The sequence below is a fragment of the Lepisosteus platostomus genome, chromosome 12, assembly GCF_059453375.1.
Source record: "Lepisosteus platostomus isolate fLepPlt1 chromosome 12, fLepPlt1.hap1, whole genome shotgun sequence".
NCBI classification, from domain to species: domain Eukaryota; kingdom Metazoa; phylum Chordata; class Actinopteri; order Semionotiformes; family Lepisosteidae; genus Lepisosteus; species Lepisosteus platostomus.
In genome coordinates this window covers 12,696,292-12,719,476 of record NC_142622.1, presented here as the reverse complement: position 1 = coordinate 12,719,476, position 23,185 = coordinate 12,696,292, and the positions used below count along the sequence as shown (strand labels likewise).

The following is a 23,185-nucleotide window of genomic DNA, read 5'->3' as shown; positions in this document are numbered from 1 at the left end:
GTACTGATACTACGACAGAGGGAGTGGGCTCACCACGACGGGACGGAGCATGGAGACAAAGGCACAGAAGCGGGCCCGCTCCTCAATGAGTGCTTTCCTCACGGCCTGCTTCTCTGTCTCCTCCAACAGCAGGTACTTGTCGTTCACATCTTGCATGGCGCTATCCAGCTGGGGCTGGATATCCCCTCTCCCTGGAAAAGCAAACGAGAGTTGCGTAAGGACACCAGCTTCACAAGTCAAAACACAGCACCCACGGTAGGAAAACTGGGGGAAAAAAACTCTCACTGTGAAACAGGTTTCTGTTTACTTGACAAAGCGCAAGTTCACACTGCTCTGTGAAATTCAACAAAGGGTCTTTTATACCACTCTAATAAACATCTATTCTTCATTATGGTGGTTCACGAAAAATGCAACAGCAAGATCAGTTCAATTAATCTGCATCTTTCACAAAACATGTTCTTGTACACATCGGTATAATGAACACAATGAATGTGCAACTGCCTGCTGTCTTCATTTAAAAATGCTAACATTGAACTCATTCCATAGTTCAGAACTAGCTTTTCTTTTTTGTCAATAAAGTTTTTTTGCAAACACACACACATTACATTATCCAGTAATTTATTTTACATCTGGAATGCAAAATCTTGCACTATGAACTGAGGTACTGTCTACATTATGATTCACGTCTGCAGCTTTTGTTCCAAAGTATGTGCTAGGTAGCAAATGGAAAAAATAAGATAGTTGGCTATTGTGAAACAGTATTTAGAATAGTTAAAATAAGGGATTGAATGCTTGCTGTATGGAATCAAGCTAGTATTTGAAGCTACTATAAAACAATGCTGCACTGTATAACTAAGAAACTTCAGGACCTTGCTAAGTATTTTGACAAAACAGGACTTTCCACAAAGTTATTTTTCAGTTTCTGTTTTATGCTATTCCCTTTTGCAAGAAGTTATAATTTTTAAATCTAAGTCATTGATACACTTTTGCAAAACTCATGTTCCACAGCTTGTTTGTGTACTTGTTTAACTTCACATAAGACTTGTCTTCTGAAGAGAAGGTTGACTCTGTTAAGTAAAAACAGCAAGGGCTTTTTTATTTATAAACCACAGAAGTTTTGGAATTCAGGCACTATTTTAGGAGAACAGAAGGTTGACATTTTGCACATTTACCCAATTACTCATGATCACATGGTCGTGGTTAATAGAGATTTTCAAGGAGCTATCACCTGCACTGTTCTAAAGACGCTGTCTTATCAGTAATTCCTCATAGTGCTACAGTGCTCTTTACCATTTTTTCCCCAAAATACAGTACTTATAATTTTAGAAAGATGACTACCCCACTGTTTACAACAAATCTGAAATTTTCTTCATGTCACAAATACTTCAAAGACTTACTGGACTGCAATGTCATAATGACTGAAAATCTTAATTGCTTTTAACAGGATTTATTTTACATGATTCTTCTAGTGTGTTCTTGCTTGACAGCAATTTTATTTCACCAGCTTCACAGTTGCTGTGTATGCACTGCCAAATATTCATTTGAATTCAAACATTGCTGCAGTATACAGAGACATAGGCTCATGGGTTTTAACAATTTGTGTGGGAGTAGACTGAACATCCCACACAATGTGATCTGTCAAAGCACTGTGGACATTTAAGAATATGAAGGGAGATCCTCTCTAAATATGCACAACAATTGCAGTTCAGCACAAAGGGGTTTAACAAGGTGAAGTCCAGTGCATACATTTATGTTTCTGAGCATCAAATGAACCACAGGTTCTGCTTGAGAAAGCATAAAATATTAACAGCCAGTTTTATTATATGTGTCCTGTTATAAGAAACCCATATACTTTGGGTTCAATCAGTACCTCTCTCTGCTTGTATAGGTCAAGATTTAGCTTATGTCTTAATGTCTACTGGATGAAAGCCAAAAAACTCATGCTCATTTACACAAGCTTGTTCAGCCTACCATAATTCACTTCCTATTGCATCAGAGATTGATGTAACATTTTTCTTTCCAGTGAAAAGAAAACAACAGATGGTCATCAGGAGGCTTTGTCTTCCTGAAAAGAATTTATGCCACCACTGTCAGAAATCTTTCTTGACTACAGTGTGAGATGGACTCCCTCAGGACCCAGGGTTTTCCAAGTGCTACTGCCAGAACGCTAGCTGTCCAGTCTTGGTCCTGCTGACTTTTTACTGAAACTCTGTTTCTCACTTATAAGACAATTACTTTCCTCTAATGCTCCAATCCCATCTCTTGTGATAAGAGAAAGACGCTTTGTCATGCAGACAAGACAGTGCTTTCCTTTGCAGTGTCCACAAGGAACAGTGATGTCACATGCTTGCAAAACCATTTAGGCTTCTCAAGAAAGTACAAAAAAACACTTTTTGTAAGTGTAGTTAGATTTAAATATGCACCCGTCCATACAAAGTCAACAAAAAGAATGGGCCAAGTTTTTTATAATCTTCAAGGCAGACAAAAAAGCTACGAACTGAACACTATTCTCATTTACTTCTTTGAATGATGAACAGCTAGAAGACAAACACAAATAAAAATGTCCCTATTACTACAATAAAACCACAGTGGTAGCTTTTAAGGGAGTATGTAATAGAGTACATTTTGAAGGTTACAAATTTGTAGTGACATATGGCTTATATATCTTATTTCATTATGAAAATTAACAAATTAAAGCATGAGGGGTTATGAACACATCCGAGAAAAGCTTTACAAGTGAATGCTACAAAGGTATTATTTTAAAAAAGTATTTCAAATCTGGAGCAAGACATTGAAAATTGTTCATTTTCTACATCATTATTGATTGTTGTTAGCTTAGGAGCCACTGGACTGAGAAGAGAGGCAAATAAAATCTAACTGGAAAACAGTGGAATACACAGCCTACAAAGTACAACAAAGTACACTGGGGCTGTGAGCAGGGATCTTTCACTTACCCTGAGCTTCAGCTTGCAAGAAGAGGCGCATAAGGGAATAACAGGATGGACATTGGCACAGAGAGGAAAATATTTCAGTCATTTTCCTGCCACACTAATTTAGTTTTGCATTTTAGGCTCATGTATGGACATCTAAAAAATCTTATGTACTTATGTACTGTAAATAAAGTATGACAAGATTGAAAATTACTTTCATTCTTCTAAACTGTTTATAACAATTACAATTCTATGATTTTCAAATAATTAGGATGTTTGTATCCATATAGAACATTACTGTCTATGTATTTACAATACTAATGTTAAGCACCACAGAATAAGATTTATTATAAGATTAATGAAAATTCCATAATTTATATCAAAGCATGTTTTAGAAATACATCTGTGCTAGCTTAAAATGAGGTATAATGTTAGGATTCATTATTTTCCCCTTTGCTTAAACATCCAATCTAATGGCATAATTGTAGGCAGTTACTTCTAAATACCACATGGAAAAGTAGAATATGGGTGAAAACAGAAGGGGGAAATGTGGGGATTGTGTTTTGTGCAGGTGAGTATATAAGTTATTATGAAACAAAATTCAAAGTAGCTGCTAGTAAAAGTTTAGTTTCCCCACACCCACAATACTGTTTAACAGGTTTTTAACCTGGATCAATGCCAAAACATTGAGAAGCACAACAGTCTCAAATTTCTTTCTTACTATATTGAAGCTCTGAAAAAATATCTGATAATACTTAAGACTTCTGTATTCTTCAATACATTAAAACTTTTATTCACCTTTGAGGAATCTTAAATAAAGTGCCTTGCATTTCCAACAGAAATGATGGGACTTCCTTGTGTACAATAAAAAGAAAATTTCTTCTAATGTCAGAAATATAATGTACATTTCTGTTGCTAAATTGGAACAGAGAATAGATGCAAAGGCACCAAAATACTACACCTCCAAATCAAAAATCTCCAAAAAAAGGTGTGTCATATTTAAATTAGCTTCCAAGGTATTGCTGTTTTTACTCACAGGCAGTCAATAAAGGAGCAGAAATTCAGGTTATTATAATAACGCCTCTTATTATGAACTAGAGACACACTGGGGGTCATAAAATGGAAACCACAAAATAATGTTTTTCAGGGTGCTCCTCCTTAGAAATGACAACTTGTTATGACTTCTGTCTCTGGATGTTTAAGTGGAAATTCAAATATTAAAGAAATTGGAAACAATAAAAGCTTAAACAATAAACATCAGATGTTCAGTGGATTGGTGCTCCTCTTTAGATAATACAAAAAGACACCAATTGTTCGGCATATTCACAAAAACCTTTTAAGCATTTTCTTGTGCTGTTATTCAATCTATATGTTATTTACTGGCATTCAAATCAAATGATCAAGAACCACATTAAACAAACATGTACAAGACTTGTTACATAACAGAAAGGTTCCAGGGAAAGGAATTATTTAGATCACTTTGATTCAAAGCACACCAGATATGCAGAGCTGACGCAAAACTGCCCACACCAGCAGGAAACGGTTATCTGAGAAAAATACCTTTCTTTGCCTTCTTCTGGAGCTTTAAGGTGTCTGAGGATTTCTTTTTGATCTCCTGACGTGCTTTCTTGTATTCTATAGAGGATGAGGTAGAACAAATAAAAATGATGAGTGCGAACTGTCTCATTTTCATCATTTTAGGATCTCAAACTAGAACTAGAAACACTTACCAGTGGTAGATTTGGCACCTTTTACAGACACCCTGTTCAAAGAATTCCTGGCATTCAGTTATGTAAACTTATGTAAGAAGTATAATAAGGATAACAACGAATCTTCATCTTACTCCATTTCTAAGATATGTATCTACTGTATGTGGTTCAGCAAAAAGGTTAAACAGATAATGTGAAATGAACATACATGAATAATACAGACTATATACAAATGCGTAAAACACTACAACTAACATTAGAAGAAAGGTTGGATTAGTCAAGAAACTAGCACCAAGAAAGCTCTTTTTTTAAAGGTTAAGAAAAAGGCAGGAGGTGATGCATTAAACTCCACTGGTAAACATGCTGAGACAAGAGGAATGTGAGATAAAGTGGTGAAAGCAGAAAGCAGCAAGCCAGCAGAACCCTCCCACCTTTTGCGTGGTCCTTATCCAGCATGTTGGCCACCTTCTTCCATTCTTCCATCTGGTCCTGAAGTGGGTTAATCATGCAGTCGATGAAAGCCCTTTAGGAAAATGAAAAATTACTATTTTAAATTTAGCAACTGGTCATGGGAGTGTATTAGGCTTAATTTACCAGGGAGGTGTTAGCTTTCTCACACCTATTACTAGTTAAAAGCCAAAGTTAAGGCAATTCGCCATAATTAGCAGTCAAATACATGCATATTTTATACTTTGTTTCCTGATCAGAAATTGTTCCTTCAAGCATAACTCAACCATGTAAAAGCCTCATTTCCATTCATCCATCTATCATCAGTAAACCACTTATCCTGGTGATTGCTGTGTCAAGCCTGGAGCCTAAAATGATGGCGTAGCGCACAAGGCGGGGCAGAGAGCACAGAACTAGACAGGACACCTGACTATCATGCGGCCACAGAGAACGGGAAAATTTTAAAAACGCCGATAAAACCTAGCCATCATTTCTTTACGAGGTATGAGGAAACTGAAACACCTGGCAGACAGATGCCCAAGCCAGATTTTATCATTGGGTCTGTGTGGCAGCACCCACACAGCAGTGACGCTAAACATTTTAGTTTCTTAATGTTAGGAAGAACTACCTGAAGAGCCAGAAATAAATACAGAAAACATACTGGTGGGAGGGTATTAATTAATGACATCTGAAGGTTGAGGGGGTCTACCCTAGCACTCATACCCACTGACTTCAGTGTAGGACGGCACCCTGGACAACAACTGGCAGAATGAAGTTTGACACCACGGCTAAAATTAGGCTGCGTCTGAATACACACTTTCTAGGAATTTGACAGGGTGGTCACAATCTCTTGATGTACACTGTCACCGTACTGACAGAAAAAAATTAGATGTAAGTCCCGTAATTTTGAGCAGCACAATATGTTATATCCCAACATAAGAGAGGTCCTTTACCTCTAATATTCTAAGTAAGAGCATCTCCCTGTACTTTTTTCATCTTAAGGATATTTGTATGGTATTGTTTTTTTTCACCTTACACCTGAATTAGCATCAAGAAACAATAATATGGATTTCAAACAAGTTCAATAGTTATAACATAACCCTGTATCTCTTCGTGTTCTCTGTGTAATGTGATATATATTGAGAAAGGACAGCAGGTTCAGATAAGATGGAGACTTGTATCTGTGCTATATTTCACATAAAGCAATGGGGAGAGATCTGTCATCTTCAGTCTCCTGACTAATTGATGGAAATCAATTAGTCAGGTGACATTTAAAACCAGGAAGTTGAGAGCTGTACAGAATGTTTCATACAGTATGACTACACAAGATAATGGAGCAGAGAAAGAAGAGACCAAATGACGAGCCACATACACACATCAAGCTGTGAATTTGTAGAAGTTTTGTTTTCAAAGAGACACTTGTGTTTTTGAAAGAGGTATCCCTCTTTTTATATAGCTACTCCAATTATTATACACAAAAAATTACAACACTGGTCATCAATCCAGAAACTGCAATGTGTAGCACAGCTTGACAAATCCACAAGAACTTTCAATGTCAAATTGGAAAGAGACTAAGGACTACAAGAACTACTAAAAAGAACCAGTGACAAACTCCCCTATGGACTACTGTACATAACATTTGAGTCACCAAGATAGAGCAGAGGGGTTCTCCGTAGCCCTGGGTATGCATGGAGATGTAACATGATCCTGAAATATGGAACTACAAACCCTGGGAAACGACTATGAAAGCCCCTACTCTAGAGAAATAAATAATCTAGGGATTATGCACTCACATACATGCTTTCAGTTTATTAAGTGAGACAGAACTCTTTTTAGTATTTGTTACATAAAAGAGCTTCAATACTGACATCAAAATATCTTCTGTGTACAAGGCTGACCAGAGGCTAAAATGCATTCAGTGCTTGCATAATGAAGTTATCTCTGACAGCCTTCAAATGACATCATGACATTCTTAACAATCTAAAGGCTTCTGTCAAGAAATATCTAATGATTAATTAAAATTAATTAAAACTTAAAAGTTTTCTATTATAAATCCAGGTACCTAGGATGAGGGTAATTAACCCATAGGTAAATGGAAAGATAAACAAAACTATTCTTTAAAATGCATAATCATCCCTCAGACTAAACCTGAGATGACTAAAGATACAGCTTAGGTCTACTCTATACCTACAGAGCTTTGAAACACTGTGTATCTTCACACATCTCCATCAGACATCCCAAGAATAATTAAATGCAACTTTGAAACTATCTTACAGAACAGTTGTTTAGCTAGGAAATAATGCAGAAAATGCTTTCCACTTCATTCACTGAACTCTTTGAGCTCATAAACAATACCATCATTTATTTTGTGCCAAAAAAAGGATACATTTCAAGAAGTGGTACAATTAGCTGCCTGAAGTTCAATTCCAAAAGACCACTGAAGTTTTATACGAAAAAAGTACAGCCAGGAGTCAATGCATGCTATGGGAAATGGGTAATACTTTACCATATAAAATGAAAATATTAAACATTGATCCAACAATTTCAGCCCTTTAATGTTTTAATGAAAGCAGGCCTATTGCAAATCTGTGTGGTCAAGGTAATGTAAATACTGTAATAATACTCAGTTCACTATGTAATGAAAAATGCAACCCACCGCAGGCCTGAGGAATGGTATTGAAAGGGTGTACCTGCAAACACACTCTTGATTGTGCAAGAAATGGAAACCAACAGACTGTCTGTTGTTCCAATATTATTATGTACAGCATATTGCAAACTCAATATCCTCCTATTCAAAAAAGTGATAATAGCCGACATACAAATAACCAGCACTCTGTGTATCTACCAAACATTGCACTTCAACAGAAGATCACTTCCATTAGAAGTGTGAGATTCAGAAGTGGATAAATAGAAACATGATTACTGTAAAGTGCAGCAGTGATAGCCAGTCTTCTACAATTGATTTTCAGATCTATAGCCACAGCAGACAATTTTCAACAAGCAAACTTATCTGAATCCTTATATAGCTCCCACACAGTATAGCGCATGCACTTTTAATGGCACACCCAACTAAAATTTTAATGGTGTTAAATCATATTATATTTAATTTATATTTTTTATAATATATAATTTATTTTGTATTTATATACAATTGTGTTATACTGTACATTGCCTAGTGCACTCAAAAAACAATCTACAATCTTTTTTCCAGCGAATTTTTTCAAATAAAATTACTACTTTTTTCCAGCTAGTTTTGGCAATATTTATGGTTAGCGTGGTAACACCAGACTTACGCTGAGAACTGGCGAAGCTTGGCTTCAATACTTCTGTGTCTCATGCACATCCTTGTGAGAGCAGATCCAATGTCTCTTGTGCCCCCTGAAGAAAGAAAAAAAGACTGGTCAGAAACAGTTCAGAAACAATCTACAGTATCTGGACTTCTGTTTGGAAATTAAATACTGATCATGCCTACAAATTATTTAGGAAGGTCTACCTGTAGGTGAAGGTATATATTTAAAGTACTGAGTGCACTTGGGACGTTCTTTACTGAACCTTTAACTGGAGTTATTCTTAACTTATTAACTATGAAATATCTAAACAAAAAATACAAACTGTTGATGTGAATGTTTAACAGATAACTAAAATACAGAATGACAACAGAATTATTTTAAACGTTGGCTTGTCCTAAAGAGATAATAGAGACACAAATTTCCTTTGGTCACTGTCTCAACTAAGTGCTTAAAGAGTTGGTGATTTATGAGGTTATTAAAAAAAAACAACCAAATATCTTTTATTCATAAGTATGCATTTATTAATCATTTTATCCTGGAGCTTCTGGAAGGTTGTATATGAACATAGGATCATCAGGAAAACAGAGTTTTCATTACATGCTACTCTTGCAAATTAATCCCTCAATATTGCATCAAATTATTCAATACATCAATCATCCTCAACAGGAGTTGAAAGTAGCAGTAACTACATGTGCATACCTAACACTTGTAGTTCAAAATTAGATTCCAGTCTAAGATATCTCTGTGTTCCAACCTTGATGTGGAAAATTTCACAATTAAGCAGCAGTTTTAATCCATTGCTTGGGCATGATTTACCAGCACACTACGTCATAGTTTATCATGTTTTTCTTTTTACTGTACAAGTTTTTTAAATGATCAAAATACTAATTCTGCACCTCGAGGAGAAATATAGATACCTAAATAGACTCAGCTTTTAATGAAGCTTAAGGTGCTTCTGCCAATTATTAAAACAAAGGGGGGATACTTATGTAATCAACTTTTGTCTGCTTTAATTTATAATTAATTAACAAGCTTTAGAGTTGTTTTATAATTATTTTTAGCTTAGAGTATTTTGTGTTGATCAGTGATAAGAACTGCCAAATAAATTCATTTTGATTCAATGATGTAAGAAAAAAATGTGAAAAATACCAGAGGAGATAAATACTTTTTTATAGCCGCTCTAAACACAGTTTGCCCAAACCTTAACTGTCAAAGCTGTTTTTTAAGAAGAGTCTGTATTTACAGTATAAGAGAGGATAGCCCCTTTCAAATAAAAATAGCCCCTAAAAAAGTCAAGCTTTATTTTTTAAATTGTCTATTTCACAAAACACCATGAATTTCAGCAACGACTTCAATTTCACCTGCAGTATGTCATTTTTAAGACCTGCAATAAGCGGGAACATGCAATAAGAGAAAAGAATGCAGCCACGTCTCTGTGAATTCAAAGTTTAAATGTGAAAGAAATTCGACCAATGACCTCATGTTTTGGGGGGGAGGGGGCAAACGCTAAAAAAATGCTTGAAAAATTCTTTAAGAAACACCTTAACAAAAAGCCGGAGTCCTCATTATGAAAACTGTCGCAGGACCCTTGGCTGCACAGACTGCTGCACTGTTCTGAAGACAAGAACTCTGTTGAGCACCATTGTCCACGCACCCCCCACGCCTCATCAGCAGGCCGGTCCCGTTCCTGCCCCACTAAACCTACAGACTACCCGCAAACGGCCATGAGGGGCATCCGGGCAAGGAGGGGTGAGGGGGGTGCAGGTGGAGAATACTCTGCTGGAAGGCTGAAAGTGCACATCATGAAAAGCAACAGAATTCGCGTTCAGATTACGTAAGACTAAATAACCACCCTCACTTCACTGCCAAATCATAAGGGCAGGATAAAGTGCAGCATTCAATTCTGAAGCTGGCGATGGAGGAAAATGGTCAGTATTAATTTAGTTTTGAGAAATTAAGGTACAGATAAAGGTTACACTAAAATAAATCAGAATACAAATTGTCCCACATTGTAGTATTCTACTACTGCCATTCCCATTGAAGGATTAAGATCAAAGAAGTAGTATTTTGCAGAATTTTGTTTTGGGAGAATCTAACTCGTTTATCCTTTTAGTGCTTTAAAAAACCTATTAACCTCACCCTATTATGATGGCAAAGAGCTCTAAAAGGACTGTAAAAACAATGTTTAAGTATTTATAACATGTTTGTACATTATTTAATTTTACTCCCAGTCTGCTTTGTTGAACATCTGCTTAAAATCTAAGGTATTCTTGTTCTTGCCCCTTTTCATGGAAGTTTGGTATTCTAAAATTTCACCACATGCCAAAAACTTTGGCAGAAGACTTCGATTCCTTCAGGAAACGGAAGATATCCAATTAAAAACATACCAATTCTAGACAGGCAGACTTTCAGAGAAAATACCTTCCTCAATAAAGAAAGGTGATGTCTCCGACACCCAGATCTCCCATCCCACCCAAATATATGTCCTATTCATTTCCTTAACATTTTTGTATAAAAAAGTACAGCAAACTTTAAATTAATTTAAGTTATTATAACTATGGGGGGGGGGGGGGGGTGTTAACCAAGTCCACCTCGAGTTACAGGAAAGGTAATTTTCTCTAAAATCCTGATTCATCAGGGGGTGAAGCTTACATCACAACACTTCCCTTTCCCAGTAAAGGGAAAATAACCTACCTTTGAAGTTTCCATAGATTACATCTATTACACCAGACTGCTTAAGTACAGAGTGCACGACTGAGAATTATCTCCATGGTCCTGTGGCTGGGATAAATCTTTCCTCATGTTTCAGGAGAGTGATTAAATATCATCAAGGAATGACTTCCAGTCCCCCAGTGGGTGACAAATGCCCTGTGTGCTCCTAGTTAATGATTATTCTTGAGGGGAAAAAAATTATTTGCCTATTCCTTACCCCCCACCCCCTCCCAAACTCTTCTTCTTGTCCTGCGCTGGCTCTGTGAATAGGAAAAACATGACCCCCCGCTCTGTGCACGATCTTGGCAGCAGAAACTACATAATACAGCTGTGCTCTTTCACAAAAACAGTTGGAAAAATCAATGCATCTCATAAGTCTTTTTAACACAGGAACAAGAAGAGAGAGAAAGGAGTTAGGATACGGTAGGCATCAACTCACAGAGCAGACAACATGAACAAAGGAAGATGTCATTACACAGCACAATTTGTATTTATAAAATGCGTTCCCATTTCCTTAGCAAAAAGATTTTTTTTTCCTGAAAAGAAACAGCATAGGTTTCTACACTTTCCATACAAAAATGTATGGAAAGAACTTCTAAATAAGAATCATCTACAGTATTAAAATGTATTTAGCTTTTGAAACGTTAAACACAACACTGAGTTATCTAAAACTACCCTGGCACTTGGTTACATGATTAGTAGTATATGTAGACAAGCTGTATCGCTCTATGAAATAACAGAATGACAGAGCTGTTTTGACATCTTGATAGTTGTGAGATCAAGAACAGTCAATGTAAAGGGAATAAAGAAAGAATATACACAGTAACCACTAATAGGTGGTACTGTAAAAGTTTCAAAGTGGAATTAGATTGAGTAAGGAGAGATAGTACTGTATCCTGCACACTAAGCACGTCTCTAAAGTATGAATGCACCATTGTAATAATCCACGGAAAAAAGTAAAATACTGTAGTATTGACAATTACTTTACTGTTGATTCAGATACAGTAAATCCTAACAAACAGACTAGTAGAGGAGAAGGGGTGTCCATTCAATTATCATCAATCAGCCCCAAAGTACGTTTTCTGAGAAAAAACTATATACTATATATAAGCTTTCTAAATGTTCTGACTTACTTTTTAACAATTACAATCAACACAATGCCTTTGCAGTTGTGTTCCTGCAAAAATAAACAATTTCATGTATCGTAATTACAGTGAATAAAATTAGCTAAAGCTTTAACACAAACAACTACCACCATGAGCAAATTACCTACCCCTGTAGGGCACCAATGATATTCCTGAATGTTAAACCTACAAACCGTGGTATTGGTACCTTGTTTTTTTTATTAGTGCTTTTCCCTGTTATTGCAGGGAAAGTCTGATATTTCTGATTTTACAGACAATATTTCCCTTTAGCAGAGTTTGTCAGTTAAGCTGTAATGTTAAGTAATAAACAAATCATAGCCATGTAAATGCAAAGACTGCAATATGTATTTTAATATTTCATTATCAGTGGGGAAGTACTTCATATAGAAAATATATTTTCCCCAATGGTGAGCTTATTATGTGCAACATGGCAAGATTATTTTTCCTCACTCTCTGAAAAGTGAGATGTGCTTTTGATTGTATACGAAGTAATGCAGTTTCATGGTTAACGTGCTTTGGATGTACTGAATAAAGCAGACCATCTCTTGGCCTGGGAAATGTGAGGTTAGCTTGTTTTAATGAAAGCCAAGTCTGACTAGAATAATGAAAAAGACCCCAAACAGTAAGTAATGCAGCACACTCTTTTCCTACAGGTTTTCAGTATGTACAATCCTGTATGGACAGTCACTTTGGAATTAAATTCTGCTTGACTGTTCGGGAGGGATTTCTAGTATGAACATTGAAACAAGGGTTTCAGACTCGCTTATAATTTTTTTTCTGAAACATTTTTTAAACATACTACTTCATATTAAGAATAGAGATATTCAGATTTTCTTTTCACGAGATGTATCTGAGACATATCAATAAGGAATACATACACATACACACATTATGTTAATACTGGATACGGATATACATTAATCTCTATATCCATCCATCTGCTGACAGACTTTGTAGCAACTATGAAATGGTTCTCAAAAATCTTTTTTCCAGCTAAAGTTAGTTAAATTTACGTTAAGTAAAATAGGTTTCTATAATGAGCAATTCTGTTCACATATGAAATTGATATGCCTATATGCATAACAAGGAGATCATGGAGATTTTTAATGTGTGCTAATAAAACAGTATGAAACATATTGAATTCTGCATACTGTACAAGTTGTCTTTTTGTGTGGCAGCTATGCTTGTAAGCTGGAAATGATAATTTTGTTAATTGTTCAAGTGGTTTTGTTATTGCCTTTATTAAAGCAACTAGACTGTAAATTACCTCTTACAGTGAGGGAGAGAATAAATTACCTAAAAGGGGGTATCAGTCTTCTTAAAACTGATCACACAAATCACTTTCTTGACAATCACACAAATTGGATCTGACTCAAGATACTCCCAATACAAACAGTTCTGCCAATGTTTCCTTTTTTAAAAAAAGATATTCTTTTAAATAAGTTAATTTTGCTAACATTATTTAGAATTTTGCTACAAGCAAGCAACAAAGTAACTCATTTCAGCGCAAAGCTTTCTTTAAGATCGCTCCCCTTAAAAAACTGTATGGTCTCAAGTATGTTATAGCATGTTTCTCTTTTCTCCCATGAAGACTTAGTTAGGGCAGGTGAATAAAAGAGCTTTACATTTTTAACCAAGGGTATTACTTTACAGTGTAACATCATTCCACTAATCCACACTAATGCCATTCATGGGTTGCAGTGGCAGTTCCATAGCATGAAGACAGATGACAGTTTCTGTTTATTAGTTCTGGTAAACCTTTCTCTCTAAAAGCTGTATGGTTTTCTTTATGAGGCAAAGGCATACCTGTACGTCAAGGCTAAACTTCAATGCCATAGGCTGGGAAACAGTATCCACTGAAAAACCCGAGAAGTGTCACTTAATACAGGGAGCTCACTGGACCTATGCTTTTCATTAAGTATCTTAAGTTGCAGGGCACATTATGAATTCTTTTCTCCCTGCTTTGAGGCTATAATAGGTGGTCGGGATCATCTGTCTAAGACCTTCATTAAAAAGATCATTGCACGGTATATCAGATCTGTGAGAGACTCAAGACAAGATGCTTTATTATTCCAGATTCAGTTCCTAAGTTTATATTTTATGCTCTATTTTAATATTTTTGTTGTTCCTACAAACATATTTTTCCCCCATCCAAAATTATAAGTAGTTCATAAGAACATGGCTACAGATGACATGAGATCACTTCTGTTATTTACTTTATTTTGTGTCGTCACTGTGTATTTTGCAAAAAGTTAACAATAAAACTTTATCGATATCTTTGGAAATTCAGAATATTTCAATCATGTTCCCTTGCAGACTTGTTCAATACGGAAAAGCCTTTCCTTTAACCAGTATCATTTTGCAATGAGGTGTCCACAGCTATACAGAATGTGCTAAATATGATCTTAGTTGTGTATTGTATAATTTAAGCATACAATCATATTTGAATGTTCTATTTGCATTTTATTTATTGCTTCTCCTTATTGTCTTGAGGAGGAAAATGATACGTCAATGTAGATACAAATTATTTTTCACAGATCAAATATGCTCAGTGTATGCCATCTTACATTTCTATCTTATCTTTTTGCTAACTTTGTGTCACATTTGACACTTCTCTGCATTAGAGGTCATCTGTCAGTGTACAATTTTGTTTGCTGACTTTGTGTAACATTCTGCACCTCTCTGCATTAAAGGTCATCTGTCAGTGTTCAGTATTGTCTTAGTCTTTTTTGTTTTCATTTGCTGCTGACACGATATTGAGTAATCCTTTCTTTTGGTGTCATCTGTGAGTCCTGGATGGCTACAGCCATTAAATTAAGAACTATGTTTATGAAACATTTTATTCAAAAGCCTTCTGTAAATCTTAATGTATCATGTGCTCTGTGTATATATTATTGCCATTGCTTGTTCAAATAACTTTTATATTACCTTTTGTAATTTGCCATTGCTTAGAATCCTATTACCATAGACATGTTGCTCTAGTTTAGTTTTAATTATTGTCCCCATGCCCTTATATGTAATAGGAATAAGACTTTGTAGTCTATAATTCCTCGGTTTTTATGCGCTACATTAGCAATTCTCCTGTCAACAGGTATTACCTCCATCTTGAGTGATTGATGGGTTTAACTAATGGTCTATAAACAACATCCCTCATTACCTTTCATATAATTGGTAAAATGTCACCAGGGCCTAGAGATGTGTTTATCTTAAGTGCTTCTAGTACCTGCAACACCTCTGCTTCTTCTATGCTAATACAGTTTTATGCAGGACAGTTTCAGCAATGGGAATTATGGCACTTATTTCTTCCTATTCAATACATTAGACATTTCCCTTTCATTACCGATGATAATCTTTGAGACAATTTACATCGTTCTTTACTTTGCACTTCAGTGCTGGGAAAAAAAGGAAAAAAATCCAATATTCTTTATCAGCCTTTCTAAAACATTTTGACCTAAGCTTGTATTTCTTCTTAACTGAATGTTGTATTTTAACCCCTCTGTAAAGTCTTTATACTTAGCTTTAATTTATATATTAAACCATATGACCAACCACTGTTTGAACTTTGAACTTCTGTTTTTTTCCAGAAGAAAAATCTGTTCTGTTCTTCTACTGAATTATCTTCAAGAATGCATTTATCCATTCACTATTAATTCCTGATAAAATTTTAGCAGAATGAAAGTGTGGTTTGAATATATTCGACCAGTAGATTTGAACAAGTGGAGACTACTACACCTTAATATAATATTAAATCTGCAATGCTCAAGAAGTAGTGTGTCCTTTTACTCTTTATACAAAAATACCCTTCTGATCAAATCAAATCAGTCTTATAATTATAGCAGGCATTTCTGTCTAATATACAGTTCAACAAAGAACACCTAAGCACAACTACAGGAAAACAGCTGACATCACTACAAATGTGACTCATGCCACTGAATAAATAGGCAGTTGGCCTATTTGACGCAAATACAATGATGTGGGTTTCTAATGATCTGCTTTATTGCAAACTGCAAAGTTCATTACCACTGTCTAAAGGAACAATAGACCTAAATCCTCTATTTCAGAGAAAGGCATGATTATTGTTAGTTCCCCTAAGACTACATGGAAACAGAGTAATGGGATATATTCCCCGAAAAATAAAAAACAAGTAAGAAAAAAAAACATTAACAATTTGAGAAACTGAATAGCCAATTATTTTACTAGATTTATGCTCCAACTTGAATTGCCAGTTATTCATCCTGTCTCACTGCTATACTTCTGTAAGGAACACACAAGCTGCATTTTCTGACTCGAAGCCATTATGCCAGCTGCCTTTTCATACTGTGAACAGGAAACAGGTGTACTAATATAACAGACTTGTCCTGCAAGACCAAGACCCATTTCCAAAAGTCAGCGTTACACAACCGGATGGGGTGTCCTGTGAGAACATTCTACTAGCTCAGATGGCTGGGGTCATGTTAGCTATAGTATGGAAGGTTAAATTATGTGAATTTGTAACTAGGTGAACCAGTTTGCTATTGCCAGGCCTTGAACTGCAATGCAAAACACAGCAACCTGTCAACTCGTGAAGCTGAGAAATTAGTTCAATGTTTTATTCCCACATGGTTAGACTACTGCAATGCTTTGTTCAACCAGTTCATCCAAGAAATTACTTCAGAAACGACAGCATGTGCAGAACCATGCTGCTCCAATGCTGATCGTGTCAAAAAAATCTGAACACATTTCTCCAGTGCTGAAAAATCTGCACTGGTTACCAGCCTCTTGAAGGATAGACTTTAAAATTCTCTCAATGACCTACAGTACCAGGCACTGCATGGTCTGTCTTCCAAGTACCTTCAAGAGTTACCATTCCCCCATGTCCCAGTTTGCTTGCTTCACTTGGCTAGCTCTTGTATGTAACATTACAAGGACCTCACACTGTACGTTAGGGGCCCAAGACCCTCATCTTTGGAATACCGTTCCTGATTGTATAGAAAGCCTGTGTTGATGTTTTCAAATCCCACCTTAAAACTTACATGTTTTCAATGGCCTTTAATTCATAATCTATTTCTTTCATTTAACTTCAGAATTAAATGCAGTTTTGTTTTTGTGTTTACTGTATTTTTTATGTATAGTATAAGGAAAGACTGCTCAAAATATTGAAAGGTGCTGTAGAAAAATAAAACTAGTGATTCAGTTTTGCTCCTTTTTGTAGCACGTTTTATAAAATTCTAAGAGTTTTCAAATCTCTGACACCTTAATGTTTCTCTTCTTCTAAAATGATGTTTCTCACTAGGTCACACGTTTAAGGGTAGGGATGAAATTTCGATTTGGACACAACACGAAAGAGCTCAGAGGAGGATTCTTAATTTATCTTCTGTGTTTCACAACTTCCAAGTCTGTTACGACGTCATCCTAGGAAGCAGCAGGGTACAGATCATAAGCTGCTTCACACTACTCACTGGTTTCCGTGGAGACTGCTGCAGTGGCTGTGGATGTGCATTCTTATTTTGCAAATACTACACTACTCCATAGAGCCTCAGCTGGTCCTGGGTTATTGAATCAATAAAAGCGCACAACAGTTTTTTTTTGCTTTTATGCATGATATTTTGCGCTCCTTCTGATATCTGTTTTTTTTTTTTAATGTCACAGCAACAAAGCTATACACACTGTATTGTGACACTTCTTGGTTGCTCTTAACAACACTTCAAACCAATCGTAAAGCAAGTCAAAAGACAGGATTTGGTTCACAGCAGTTACTGTAAAGATGTCTCCTTTTTCTCCACTGCCAGCTAGTTTCATATTTTAAGAACCATTTCTAGACTGCCAGACACTCATCCCGTGACCTTAACCTATAAATATCCCTGGCGCTCGGCTCTGACTGCCAGTACCTCAAAAAAAGCTGATGTATGGAATAGCAGTCATTATTAATAGCTGTGACGTCAGCCCCCACGATTATCACTGCATTGCAGCACTTGACTGCTCTCTCCCTCATTATCCTCTCTCCTTCATTCCTCTGATATGGCAGGGTCTCTTGTCAGCTCAGGCACCCACAGTGAGCTCATTACAGGACAGCAAAGCCTTGGAGCATGCAAAAAAAAACAACCCATAAAAAATCCTGCATTAAATATTAAATAAAAAGCACTGCATACAACTCCAACAGAGAAGGAGAGTAAGTATAATCCTTTAGCACACAATTTATACCATTATACTCTCTTGTGATTGTGCCACTGTACTGACAGACATTTTTTATTCTCCTAAAAAGGCTCTATGGCATACCCAAAAAACAGTTCTCCTACAATAAATTCCACATAGTTGAGCAGAAGATGAGTCAAGATAAAATATTTCCATAATGTCTGAGCTTGTTAACAAAATATGCCAGCAAATAGATGTCTTTTGTTGGGAATGTCATCCTGCAGCACTTTAGACTTAAAATATGACTAATCTTAAATAAACACTTTATTTAAATGCTTCTTTTGTTGTTTCTGTTCTTTCGCTTCATGTCTGCTAGTACATTGTCTGTGTGATTTTTATTCTCCTTTGAAGTAAATGTCAACAACTTAACTAAATAGTTCTGAAATAAACCAAGCTAAATGTAAGCTTGAACTCAGGTGGGGAAATACATACTGTATTGTCTTCATATACAAAACAAAATAATTTTGCACAGCTCTTTATTAGTGCCTATTCTTACATTCAGGTTGGAGATATTTATTTTCCCTCTGAGGCTATTTTGATTTTATAATCATTTGTTGTGACCATGGAGGATCATGGAGGTGCAGTGGTTAGCAGTGCTGACTTGCAGCTCTCGGGCCCTGGGTTTAATTTCTGGGGAGATATCTTTGTGGAGTCAGTATTTTCTCCCCGTGTTTGCATGGGTTTCCTCTGGGTGCTCCAGTTTCCTCTTACAGCCCAAAGACATACTGGCAGATGAACTGGCTTCCGGGAAAACTGACACTGCTGTAAATGTGTGGGTGTGTGTGTGTGCGTGTGTGTGTGAGATTGTGTCTGTGTGTGCCCTACGATGGACTGGCTTCCCAGCCAGGGTGCACCCAATACTTCCTGAGATAGATTCCTGGCCACCATAACCCTCTTTTGGATAATCAGTTATTGAAAGTGATGTGATGACGTGATGTTGTTACCAAACTGTTAAATCTCAGTATAACCCTTTAAAATGATACCACATTTATAAACACCACATCTACATAAATATACTTCTGTTTTTATTTTCCCCCTTACATTGGTCTGCATATGTAAAAAATCCCAATAATGATGATACTGTTTTAGCATGAGATGTGTAGGCTACAGACATTATTGCTTCTGTAGTGGCAGAGAGTCACAGATTGGATACTGAAAGTTGTGAGAATAATCAAGAGGGCTTTGAAACAGCTGCTTCCTCTGCACACAATTTGTTTAAAGCTATACAGTGGACAAATCATTTTCTATAAATTTAGTTTTTACATTAGTTTTTTCCCCAATAGTCCACAAACCTCCACATAAACAATCAAATGAATACAAAATGGCTTTATCATAGACAGAGTACCTACAGTATAAAACAATCTGAATAAACTGTGCCTTATTACCTTATAACTTCGCTTTGTACTAGATAGCTTTAAGATAAACTATCAGCCATAAAACCTAAGAGCACAGAGCCCACTGTAATTATATACAAACTTTGGCTCTGGCAGATAATGTGTTTGGACTTAAACCTGGGAACATATAAACTCAACACTGGTCAATTGTTTATTTCACAACCACAAAATTACAAATTCATGCAGGATATATTCATAGGAGGCAACGCACACTGTATGGATTTTAATTTGTTTCCACGCTCCCAAATGTAAAAGAATATTACATGCATGCAAATATAGTATGTTTGGATTGCTTCTTGTTTTTTTTTCCCCTGTGTCCCAGTTCAACCTGTCATCCAGACATACAATTGTTACTGTTGAGCAAGTTATAACTTTCTATAAAAAATACAGCTACCTACTGCTAACTCTGTAACAATTTGCTACCAAAATCTACAACTATATAAAAAACAACATCCACCAGAATGCACAAGGGGGTATATAAAAAGGCAGAAATGAAATACAGTAACGGCAAATGTTAGTGAAATTAAACACTTACAATCCTTAATGGCAGATATAAATTGTTTTGTAGTAGAGTTTGGATAAGCTGGTGGAAGACTGTTCTATTCTTGCTATACAGTCTTACAAAATCAGTAGTTGCAGAATTATAAAACAATGGAGGAGGAGAAAACAGAGCAGTCTTAAGACTGCTGAGTGCTTAGAGGCCACAGCAGGCACTTAACATTTCTAAATCTTAAGTAGAAATACTAAGTAAATTAGAGCTTTTAAAGAGCAATGGTATGTGGTTCCAATTAGAACTGAATCTACACAGTAATCTGCATTATTTTAAAAAATGTTACTAAATGAAGACTTTTCAGGTAAAGACAACATGGCCTTTTTCTCGAACCTTTCATTTCTACATATGTTACTGTACCGTCCAAAAACAGTGAGTGGGAAGAATATAGAGACCATAAACTGTTCTGGTTTATGTCAGTTTAATCTGTGTTAGAGGTTAACTCTTCACTATGGTCTCTGACATAGACATACAAATGCTTCAAATTTTTGAAGAAATGCTCTTTAAGAGTTACTAAAGTATCACACTGAAAAAGGTCCTGCAGTTTTTAAATGTTATTTTCTTCAGTATCTGCTCTCAAAACGTGACAGGCCATTACATAAACATAGCCATAACAGCTCTGGACCAGGAAAGGAAAGCTACTACTCAAGAGTATATAATTTCTAACACAATATAAAAACAGTAAATTCTATTTTACATGTTTGCTTTAAACAGTCTTATGACATGTAACCATAATCAGTAGACCTTCTAATCTACAATACATAAGCCCAAGGGTGATATTCAAGAGTTAAGTTATGGGTTTGAGCTTTCAATTTCAGGCACCTCGGTTTTGTTCCTATCTAATGCAGAGTATCACATTGGAACATATAGTGAGATATTTTGAGGTTTCATAATTACATTGAGTGAGTAAAGTTAAAACTGTGTAAATCACAGTAAGTTAACTTGGTTGTTCCACTGAATAAACAGCTTACCTACCGTTCTCAGAAGATTAATTGCTATCTTGGGTAATGAATTGGCAACTAAATAGTAACCACCAGAGACCTGATTTCACCTTAGAACACATTCTTTACATAAAAAAACAAGTTAAGATGCACATAAGTAAAACCAACTATAATCACATGCCACTTATATACTGTATGCAGTTATTACCAGGGAACTAAAGCAGACATTTTGTCTTCAGAATTCTGTTTAGTCTTGTTTAAATTGCAATTTTAAGGTACAAGGTATTATGATCTTATTAGAATTAATTACAATTTATTTCCTTAAGGCTTTATTTTGAAACTGCCTATTTTCTGTGCATTCAACAATAGTACATCATATTGAATTCTATTCATGTCAAAGTCTTTTCACCAAGTGCACAAAACCTCAACTCTCTCATAAATTTAGAAAGCAGATCTTAAATGTCAAATCTGAAGGCTAACAGAGAATCAGGTTAGCTCCAATAATATAATTTATTCTAAATGGATTTGAAGTGTTTCTGAAATTCTTTAGGAATCTGACTCATACATTTGCTCAATCATTCAAGTCTTTAATCGGATCACATCGGCAGTTCAAAATGCAATTTGGAAGAAAAAAGTTATTTTTCTTCTGCAAATAAACAGAATCCTAAAGTGAAATAAATACCAGATGGGAGGCACATACTGTATCTGATGCAAATAAGGTACTACTGCCGGGATAGCAAGGATACTTAAGTAAAGCAAGATTATGACCAACCAAGTACAGAAAGTGCTTGAAAAACATCAGATATTTCACATGATATTTACAAAAAAGATTCTATCTTACAATATTTACAGTAACTCTAGTGGCACTGCAACCTGTAATTCAGCATTACAAATTCCTGTTCTTCTATGGGGGCAGAGCAGCTGTTTGAGTAAAAACCCTGGGTTTCAATGTCCAGACAGACTCCTCTCAGTGACTGTTGGGTGTGTGGGTGGCCCTGGAGACGGTCTCTTAAAAACACCTCCTGGATGAGGGTGGCTGAGGATGTGCATACCAGGCTCACAAAATGTTCTGAAAATGGAGCAAAACTTGATACTGTTGCTATGTCACACCAACCAACTGCACAGCAGCTGCCACAACTGCCACACACTGGGGCTTCACAACAGAAACACCGACATCTGATCCAAAAAGTAGCTAGGCATCAGTATTTTTTAGTGAGTTCTGGAGTTCATCCATTCCAGTGCAGAAGGGACAGCATGCCTGTAATTTTTCACGCTCATCAGACAGAACTATACCGTATCTTCCAGCACTGAATCACCATTGTAAAAAAATCTATAATGGGCAAGGGCTCCTAAACTACATGGTAACTGACATTCATACAATATGGCACATTATCAAATATGTCAAACGTCTCACAAGACTGATTGTATGTTCTGTATCTATGGCAAGGGCTCAGCCCAAAATAACTTGCTTAGTTGTGCTGTAAGCAGAAATTCTCAACATTGTCAAACTTAAATATTATGGTATGTTCAGCACATCCACCCATCTATTTTCTATCCTCTTTATTCATTGCAGAGTCATGGGGGAGGCAGAGCTTATCCCAGCAAGCAAAGGCAGGTGCAAGGCGGGGTACATCCTGAACTGGGCGCCGGTTCATCACTGGGCAGATGTCCAGAAGTTTTCCCAGAAGCCAATTAACCCACCATGTTTTTGGACTGTGGGAAACAAGTGGAACATCCGTATGAAACCCACGTGAATGGGAGGAGAGCATACAAACTCCAAGCAGACGTCACCCCAGGTCTGGAATTGAACACAGGGCCCCAGTGATGGGAAAAATAAGCACTGAGACTGTGCTACCCATGGCAGAAAATGCCTTACATAATTCACCCCTAAATGCC

The 23,185-nt window shown here is 36.3% G+C and overlaps 1 protein-coding gene across 5 annotated transcripts in view; it reads right to left on the bottom strand.

Annotated features, from left to right (window-relative positions):
• LOC148651113 (protein MTSS 1-like) overlaps window positions 1–23,185 on the bottom strand; it is a 72,280-nt gene that overhangs the window by 16,554 nt on the left and 32,541 nt on the right. For all 5 annotated transcript variants that reach the window (XM_088601006.1, XM_088601010.1, XM_088601009.1 and 2 more), the window contains exons 4-7: window positions 8,380–8,464; window positions 5,071–5,162; window positions 4,491–4,565; window positions 34–191 (exon numbers count right to left, since the gene is read on the bottom strand). In XM_088601006.1, coding sequence (XP_088457132.1) covers window positions 34–191; window positions 4,491–4,565; window positions 5,071–5,162; window positions 8,380–8,464 — 410 coding nt within the window. The remainder of the gene's footprint in view (window positions 1–33; window positions 192–4,490; window positions 4,566–5,070; window positions 5,163–8,379; window positions 8,465–23,185) is intronic.